This window comes from Centrocercus urophasianus, unplaced genomic scaffold (assembly GCF_019232065.1).
Source record: "Centrocercus urophasianus isolate 14NV4802_14NV808 unplaced genomic scaffold, USGS_Curo_1.0 seq_29, whole genome shotgun sequence".
NCBI classification, from domain to species: domain Eukaryota; kingdom Metazoa; phylum Chordata; class Aves; order Galliformes; family Phasianidae; genus Centrocercus; species Centrocercus urophasianus.
In genome coordinates, this window is record NW_024884855.1 from 1,655,392 (window position 1) to 1,665,214 (window position 9,823).

At 37.2% G+C, this 9,823-nt stretch overlaps 1 protein-coding gene across 2 annotated transcripts in view; it reads left to right on the forward strand.

Annotated features, from left to right (window-relative positions):
* LOC122165279 (katanin interacting protein) overlaps positions 1-9,817 on the forward strand; it is a 54,648-nt gene extending 44,831 nt beyond the window's left edge. For both annotated transcript variants that reach the window (XM_042828125.1, XM_042828126.1), the window contains 6 exons: positions 1,002-1,112; positions 2,378-2,517; positions 4,625-4,726; positions 5,315-5,472; positions 7,645-7,733; positions 9,508-9,817. In XM_042828125.1, the coding sequence (XP_042684059.1) occupies positions 1,002-1,112; positions 2,378-2,517; positions 4,625-4,726; positions 5,315-5,472; positions 7,645-7,733; positions 9,508-9,563 (656 nt within the window). In that variant the 3' untranslated portion in view covers positions 9,564-9,817. The remainder of the gene's footprint in view (positions 1-1,001; positions 1,113-2,377; positions 2,518-4,624; positions 4,727-5,314; positions 5,473-7,644; positions 7,734-9,507) is intronic.
* The last annotated feature ends 6 nt before the right edge of the window (positions 9,818-9,823 follow it).

Below are 9,823 nucleotides of genomic sequence, written 5' to 3' on the forward strand. Positions count from 1 at the left end.
TTCAGTATAACGTTGTCATGAATTCCAGTAGTTCTAAATACAACTTCCCATGCTATAAGAAATGAATGAGATGTGAAGAATATGATGAGAAAGGCATTTGTTAGATATGACTTGAGAATAAATAAATGAAACAGAATATACGAAGGTGTGACCTGTCGTCAGATGCTGTGGTACCACTTCTTCCCACCTTTTAGAATCCGTGAAAACTGGAGCTAGAAACCCATTAGCACAGTATCCTGCCAGCCTGTCAAAGCTAGTAATAATCTGTATTCTTGCATATCTTTGAATGTTCACGGTGCTGTTCTTTTGAAATTTGTTGCATTTTACATCTTTTTTAAGACTGTGTTGACCAGAACTGTGTAATATTTTCTTAATGTTTCTGGCTCTTTAATCTTCTGTTTTCGTAAATAAGCACAGCCTTCTGTGATAATACTTATTGTTGTGCCATCCATCTACCTGACAGCCCTCTTAAATCCATTAGGCTGTCCTAACCATGTTTGGAATCAATGAGATCTCAGCATTACGAAGTTCCTGACAGTTTCATGAAAATCAGTGTCTTTTCAGAGATAAAAATAGGTGCTCTACTAGAAAAACAAACGGCACGCATTCTTATTATATTCTCTGCCATTCAGTTAAGGGAAATATTTTCTGGCTAGTTATCATTCATGTAATTCAAAACTGAGCAAAGGCATAATCAGAAGGTGTAGGAAGGTAATAAAGGCTCTGGATAGGAGCTGTGGTATTAATAGGTAGCAGAATAGGGAGGTAGGATGCCTGCTCATAAATAAATAAAAGATTATATGTTCTTCTGGCAGCTGAAGATGTAATACGAGCATACTTACGTGTGAACAACATGTAGAGATTCTTGCCCAGTTGTTTCAACTGTAGGGCTTCATTTTTGTGTGTGCTATCAGTAACAGAAATGACAAACTTCTTGTCTAATGTAGCTTATTCAGAGAATATCAGTATCAAATTTTCCTTAACAGCTCCTTCCTTCTTAGTTGTTTTCCAGTTTCAGCTTCTAACAAGCTGGGGCGATCCGTACTACATTGGTTTGACTGGTCTGGAGTTTTTTGATGAACGTGGAGACCAAATCCTACTAACTGAAAACAGTATCTTTTTGAATTTGATTCAGTGTTCATGGGTAACCAGTAGAGGGAACGCAGGACACATTTGCAAGATACATAGTAATCAGTTATTGAAGAGTTGCACTTCAGTTTTCTGTATCAGCTAAAATAAGTGTAAAAAGCATGGATGCTGTGTGAACTGTATCTCAAGGGATCCTCATTGTTTGTTTAATAGAGATTACACTGAAAAAAGAAGCTCTTTTCTGAGTGACATTTTTATTTATATTTTGTATGGTGCATGATGGAGAAGAAACGTGGAACTTGATAAGTGTTAACAGAATTTTTAAAAGCAAGGGATCGTTAACTTAGCTTATATTATTCATGTCTTTACAGTACAATACAGTGCCAGGTAAAGATAATTCAGTAAGTGTGGAATAGACATCTGTATCTGCTTGTACAGCAATGTCTCCTAGATATATCAGGATCCCAGAAAGCACATTTGTCCAAGTGCTGTACTGAATGTGATAATTCAGCTACCAAGTCTGAAGCAAGTTTTTCCTAAGCTGCAGAATCATCTCTGTGTCATTCCTTAAATTCTTTATAAGTACATACAGACTCTAGCCTCTAAGAAGGCAAAACAAGTGAGAGTTATTGTCCCTCAAACTGGATTGCTGGGGACTTATAATTCTGAAGACAGCGCCATTCATCCCTATTTCTATACATGCCTTTAACATATGTTTTTAAACATAAGCATTTCCTGGGGAAAAAAATCTTACCCTAGAAAGCCTTTTCAATAGAGGACTTAATCTTCCCATGTGAGGAAATGAAAGAAGACCTTATTGAACAGTTAATTTTTATCACAAACGTTGAGGAACTTAAGAGAAAAAAGAAAAGAAAACTGGTCAGAAAGGTGACTGTTGTCTATAGGGATGCTTTTCTTAAGATATGTTTCATATGAGTTTCCACAACTGCACGAAAAATTCCCTAGGCAGTGCTTCTTTTTCTGATAAGGAAACTTTATTGATGAAGTCATAAAAATGGGCTTTAAAATAAGCGAAATGCTGCTAGTTAATTTCTTCCTATTTTAAAAATAATCTTGTGTGCCAGAATCTCTAAGGGCATTCCTGCTTTTAAAAATGTGCTCTCAAGTTCTTCAGCTATCTTAAATAAAGTGCTTGGAGTATTCTGTAACTTTTACTGTTGTACTGGAGAATACTTCCTCATGGAATCTGAAAGGAGAGGCACAAGCTCTTACACGTGGTATTTTGGAATGTCCCTTTCGGTTATTTAAGCTGAAGTTATTTTTTCAGATATTGCTGCTTTTCCAGATAGTGTCAACGTTTTAGAAGATATATCTGGAGATATCCGAACTCCAGACAAACTCATTGACCGCGTAAATAACACAACTGATGGCAGACATATGTGGCTTGCACCACTTCTTCCTGGTTTGGTACGTTTTCCCTTATCATCTCATTCTGCTGATGTGCACAGATATGGCTAGAAGTGTAATGGAAGGGGAAAGATTATATAACTTTGAGGTCAATTTGATATTAGTAAGCTATGCTAAACAACTGCTTGTCAGGAGGAGTTCTCTTTATTCTTCTTTCTCTTCACTGCACTGCACAGACCACAGCAGTATAGATATAGGTTTCCCAGCTTTGTAACTCCTTGTATCTCCATGGTGCAACTGGAGAAGGGTTTTTAGTGCGTGTTCAGTTACTGTGAAAGTATTACTGACAAAGGAGTTTAATCTGTGTTGTGCAATAAAGACCTGTCAAGTGGGAATGAACTGAGATCGTAAGTTAATTCTTACAAAAGCCAGTATGTTGTTTTTTTACAGTAGAGTTTTTTAACCTATCTTGAATTTAAATTCATAAATTGGATGAGACTGCTTTGTGTTTTGTAAGCTACAAATAATTGAACCCTTCTAGAAGCAGCATGTTTTTAAAATAATGGGGACCAAATATCTAAACAGGAGAAGCAGATAAACTTAGATGAGTTTTGACTTCATTTCTGGGAGGACATTTTTTTCATGCTCTTGTTTTGGGTATCATTAAGATGCATTCATTTCCTAGAAGATTGGATTATGAAAGTGACAAAATGTAAGGCTGAGGTGTGATATTCTACAGCTTACTGTTGGGAAAACCCTTACTGCATATGTTACAGTTATTAATTAGACTACTGAAAACGAGGAAGTCAATTTTGAAAATAATTCATGTTGTAATGCATTGGGTATAGTTAAGATTAAAATTTTAATTATACTTGGGAGGACTGACCCTTTGCATTTTGTGAGGAAATGGAAGGTCTGTGTAATGCTTGAGATTCCTACATCTCAAGCATCTTGAGTCCTGCATGTTGGCTGGATGTGAAGATATTCATTGAAACATCGGGGATGGGTGATTTGATAGCTGAATTTGTTTGGCATATGTTAACATCTTCATGGAAACACTGTCAGAGAGGTTACTTCATTCTGATAAAAGGAAAATAATGCCTGATTCTAGCATGGTTCCGTGCATTGTTTTGTGTCAAATCTGACACCAAACTGTAGGTAAGATATTGGTATTAAAAGGGGAAGTGGATAGTATGTGAAATGTAGGAGGGATGAGGAAGCAATGGACCCTTCTGTCCTTAAACTGTAGCAAATGATACCTTTTCAAGGTCCATATAATTCTGCCAACTTCCATGCTTTTGTTGCAAAGCCAGGCTGCTGAGAGACGTTCCAGTTGCTTAGAAAGCTGTGTAAACTCTGCTACATTGGAAAATTTGAATGCTTTAAGAAAGTTGTTTATAATGGACTTTCTTCTCCTTTCTAATATTGAAGTATTTTTGTCTTTTGCAGATTTATTACTAATGTAAGCGTGGTTAGAGTTCTTTGTCACTCTGTCACTGATTGTCACTTTGTTTATTTGCTTGAATGGATTTTCCATCAAATTTTTCATTATTTGTGACACCAACAATTGTCACGAGACATCATAGTCCAGATTTTCTTCTGGGGAAGAAGAGAGATGCAAACAGTTCCGTTGATCACGTCTGCCTCTCTTTCCTCAGTGCAAAAAGTGAAATGAGCAATATCTCGAGCAATAGTTGTTTGGCAAGCATCAGGAGAGTTGTCTGTGTGTAGCTCCCAGAAGTTGCAGGTTTTGTGGTAGAGCTCTCTTAGGGGATATGGGAGGAATGTTAGCGTTGCAAATAAGGTGTATTCCATTCATGTGTCAGCTTTTCTTGTGCTGAAGCACATCTGTATTTTGTTGATGTAATGCTCATTAAGGATATTGCTCTGCTCCTCCCCTAACTGATTAGCAGTCCAAGATGACAAGCTCAGATGCAAATATCCTCTTCTGATGACTTGTACGTACATTTGAGAGGGCAACTGTGCAGAAGAGTAACATCTGTGAATTATCAGCAGAAATGATAGCTAAATTGAAACCCTTACCATCAGTTATCTGCCCTATAGCTCTATATCTTCAAACACAGACCAAATTGATGAAATGCGTATGAGATGCTTTTTTTCTTTGGGGGATTTATCCTCTAAAATATAAATGAATTCTCTTTTACAGGTGAATAGAGTATATGTTATTTTTGATGCACCTACCACTGTGTCAATGATCAAATTGTGGAATTATGCCAAAACACCCCAGAGGGGTGTGAAGGAATTTGGTGTAAGTAATTTTTGTATGCATTTTGTATTTTTTGCTGTACTTTTTCACAGTTTTCCCAAAATGTGATTTTTATATGATCTGAATGGATAGTATTCATCTCATTAGCCCTGCATTTAATGTTAAAATGCTTAACCTGTGCTAGTCACAGTCCTTTGTTTCTCGTCCAAGGAAAGAACAGTTTTTCAGATAATAGCCTTAACAGACTAATTCTTTCCTTTCTCCACTGGCTGTGGAGCAGGTCTGTAACACCAGTTCAAACTAAAAACCCAAGTTTTAGACAGCTGAAATGGGATGAGATTCACTAATTCCTAAATCTAAGAGTGATTTACTCCAGTTGATAGAAGAGGAGTTACATAAAGCATGAAATACATTTTTAATTGCCTGCTTGAAAACTTCTTTAGCAACACCAGTGAGAAGACAAAATGGGAGGAGAGAGATTGAAGGTTTAGGGACAAAAGCTAAACTGAGGACTGGAGTTGTGGAACAATTGGTCCAAAGTGATTTCTAGTTAATTGACTGAAAGGACTGTTGAAAGCAGCACCTGATTCCTAGATTTTTTTCATTGTTAAGTTTCTTTATTATCTCTAGCTTTTGGTGGATGACTTGCTTGTGTACAATGGGATTCTGGATATGGTGAACCATGTAGTTTCAGGCATCCTACCCACCTGTGATCCAGTAGTTCCATATCACACCATTCTGTTTACGGATGATGAGAAGATTTGCCATCAGAAGAGAACTGTAATTAGGTATGTGAGTAGATCTTGTCTAAAAGTGTTGTTTTTGGAAAATGTTGTCATGTGACTGATGTCAGGAATGCACATGTTGCTATGAAGAATTCCCTTCTAAAGCATACACAGCCTCACTTAATGGTAAATAACCAGTAGCTTTTTACATGCGGGGACAAAAGTACTAGCTTGATTTCTAACTACTTTTTAACACTTTCAGGATTATTGATTCACATGTGAATGTATTTTCAAAAGATGGTTTTCCTTGGAGAGGAATTGGTGAACTGCAATGAGATGACATGGGGGAGGGGCAGAACCCAAAAATTTTTGAAGAAGCACCTGCTATCAGAGGAAAGTCCTTTAAATGTCCTTTAAATGAAAAATGAGTTTGGTTCTCAGGGCTAACCCACTGAAGCCACCAAGTTGGCAACCTCACAGAAAACATGACGGAAATGGAGTGAAAAATATGTTCAGAAGATCAGGACTGATAGGATCTAAGGAACAGTCCATAGCACGGAGAATAAAGGTTGAAAGACAAATGTATTTTAAATGAGATGGAAAAACTGAAAAACTGATGTCTTCTAGAAATAAGCACTTTTATACATTGCACAGTTAAAAATAGAATGTCTTAAATATGCATTACTTGAAAGAAAGGTGACAGTTTTGCATCCAAAAATGCAAAGCAATTACTTCAGAAACAATAGAAAATTTAAAGATAAGTGGAAGGAATGTAAGCTATCCTGACTCAAAATAGGAATTCACATTTGTTTGTAGGGATTTCCTGTGTTTTTCCAAAGCATTGGCTGTTGGCCACTGATACTGTCAGATGCTGAAATAGATTATTACTGTTCGAAAGAACTGTGTTAGGCTTACATTTTTTACAAGAAGCTGTGTTGTCATGGTGAAATTTGGAGGTAGATGGTTTTTGAAGTGAAAAAGTTACTGGAGTGAAAATGTGAGTTTTGAGAAATTCTTCAGGGGGATACAGAAAGGAGAAGGAGAAATGAACATCTACTTTGTTCAGTCAAACATCTTTGTTCAAGGGAAGTTATTTTACTGGAAGCAGAGAAACTTCATCTGTAATTGTAGAGCTGTTTTTCATGCTACTTCCTTTGCATGTACTCGTGTAAAGCATAGGGGTGTTGGATTAGGTATAACCTTCTTGGTCATACACACTGCAGCTTCTGTTTTCCAGTCAAAATTACACAGTCTTTTCTTCTAGAATTCCTGTACAGCAATGTTCCTTGTCTTTGTCTTCTATTCCCTTCCTCTCTTATTCTAACCCTCTGAAGGACAGGGTTCTTTGGCAGTAGAAGACACATCTCTTACTATCTGCTGGAAGAACACCCCTACTTTTAAAAGATGTTCTTGAACTTGTGCAAGTTGGTACCTCTAACTTTGACCCTATTGTCTTTCATGTATCGCCATTCAGTATTTCATGAACCCTCTCATATTATCATCAGTGGTGTAAATACTGATTTACTTCAGTATTGGTTGCCTTATGTATGTTGGAGAGGCGTTCCATTTTTCTCCAATGGAAGCCTGTTGTGTGCAGCATTTGTAGAGAAAAGAAAAAGTTCAGACTACTTTTTGTTTTCTCTGATTAGTATTTCTTTAACTTCCAATTCAGCTCACAGCTTCTTCTGTAATGGGGTTAATTTAACTTTGAGGTTATTATTTCTTTATGAGAAAGAAATTATTAAAATTGTGGCCTGCAAACAAAGCTTGTCACAGTAAATGAATTTTGTTTAGTTCATAAATTTTTCATGAATAATTACTGTATCAACATTACAAAGTAGTGCAAAGTTCTTTGCAGGGCTTTTAGGCTCTTTATACAGAGCTACTGTAAAATTTCACTTTGGTTAAATGTGGTTCAAACTGTGTAGGCAGGCAAGGAAATTGTAGAGTGAATATGATGTTGATATTTGAACGTGTGCCTGCTGCAACCTACACCACTCATTAGACTGCTAAAAAATACTTCAGGTAGATGCAGAATGCCTTTCTTTTTTAGATAGTCTCATATTATGTTCGTAAGCTTAATGTATAGAAACGTTACATAAGTCTATACATATATTTCATAAAGGTGTGTGTAACCTCCTGAACTGAGTAACTTACTTGATAACCTTTTTCTGTAACTCTTGAAACTTTTCAAAATGACTATTTTGGTTATTATACTGATTTTAATCTCTTCAGCAATCACGTGGAAGATCAGGATGTACAAATGATGAATGAAAACCAGATTGTCACCAACAGCAAAAAGAAGCAGGCTGTGGCTGATCCAGGTTGGTTTTATCTCCTACAGTTTTCTTCTGCTCACGTTCCACAAAAGCAGTGTGAATAGTAAACATTGTTATAGACGCAGCTGGGAAAAGAAGGGAGATTTGCACCTCTCTTCTAATTTAGTTCTTTCATAGGAAGGCAAACATGGCATATCGTGCTCTGGATTTTTATTCTGTACCTAAATCTGAAAGTGGATCTTATAAATCAAAGATTTATGTGACATGTAATCGTAGCTCCTACCAACACATACAGAGAGGTCTTCAGGAAAGAAACTGGCTGAAGACCAATTGAAAACCAGTGTGATTGTACAGGTCCAAAGATAGCTTTTGGAGTAATAAGCTTGTTGCATCCCCACTGGCCTTTTAAGCAGCTTTAGAGATGATGTGTGCCTCAGAATTACCTGTTTGTTACTCCTCAAGCTAATCAAAAATCATGATATATGAAACTAGGATGAAAATCCCAGATGCCTGTCTCGTTGGTCTCTTCTCTCTTACAAGTGATAATTAAAAAGACAGCCTGTTTCTTTTCTTTTTCCCGAGGAGAAATAATAGATTGTATTTATAGTCTGAAGTGTCCCAGTCATTCACTGTAAATTCCTCAGGATAGCTCCCTAAATACATTACATATTCTCAGCCAAGCTGGTACATTCATGATTGTTTTTCTTCCCCAAGCATGACAATTTCTCTAGCTCGTTTCTCTGGAAAGTGCTACAGAAATTATTTGATGGCTTTTAATAACACTTCTGTAGGAGAAGGATTTCAAATGCCATTACCTGTGCAAATATAGCTTGAGTATTAATACATTAGCACTAGCTGTGTCAAAAGTATCCTACACATCTCTGTGCCTGTTGTAATGACATCTTGAGTTGCAGTGCAGACATGCCCTGTATTTAGTGAAGAATGCTTTCTTTTGTCACTTAAAGATGGGTGAGCTCTCATTTCTTACTGTGAGGTTTTCAGCTGAGGATTCGTTGTTTTTTTGATATCTGCCCAGGGTCTCCTCCCAAACACTTATGCTATCAGCTGCAGAGGTTGATAGAATGATTTGGGTTGCAGGGCGGACCTCAGGAGGTCTCTAGTCCAAACCCTAACCAGAGCAGAGTCGACTCTGAATTCAGACCAGATTTCCCAGTGAAGTGATTCCACAGAATTGTCTTCATGAGGGAAAAAAGTCTTTTTTTATTGAAAGATGGAATTAATTATGCTATCTTTCACATTTTGCTTTTCTGCCTCCCCTTGTTGCCTCATCCTTTATTATCCATTTTGTTCTGTATCCATACTGTTTTCTAAGCGTAATCCCAAACCTGTGATGATACACCTAGTCTCTGAAGCCAGATTGTTCATGTAAAATAATCAAAATGTCAAGGAAAGGATGGACTACAAGAAAGAGCAGGTGTCAGTGCTTTGTTCTGAAATGGCACAGCAGTCATTGGTACCCATGTGATCCAGTTCAGCTTCTGCCTTTTTTCTGAGCACCAAATTTGTGTATCTCATGTAAAAGCTCCTCTTTGTCCTTTGAGAGGTGGAGTAACAGATTATAGAGTTACTTCCTTGCACTGATTTACTTGTTTGCTGTCCCAGAGTCTGGCACTCTGAAATCTTTTCTTCTACAAGGAAGTAGTTGGTATTGCTTGCTGTCAGTGTAGGATATGGTACTGAGAAGTGTAACCTTCACTCTGGGATAGAAATAGAAATGAGAATGTTTCTTCCTCTTTTTAGTCTGTGACTTTGTTGATGTAGGAGCATTTTTAAAACAGCACTCAATTTTCCTTAACAGCTTTGCGTCCAAAAACCTGTCTGTGTGAAAAAGGACTGCAGAGGAGGAAAAGATAACAAGGGCTTGACTGCAAAGTCCTGAATACATCCAGCTCTGGACACTTGCATCTTGGAGAGCTAGATGACTTATCATCCAAATGGAATTTACTCCACACTTGTTGCTGAACCACCTCCTGTCTTATGAGAGGAAGTTGCCTTTGCTACAGGAAAACTTCCTTCAGTAATGAAATTTAAAGCATGAGTTATTTAGTTTTCTGGTTCTTTTATTGTCATAATCTGCGATGACAGATCAGAAAGTGGGTTTATTGAGGTTTAAT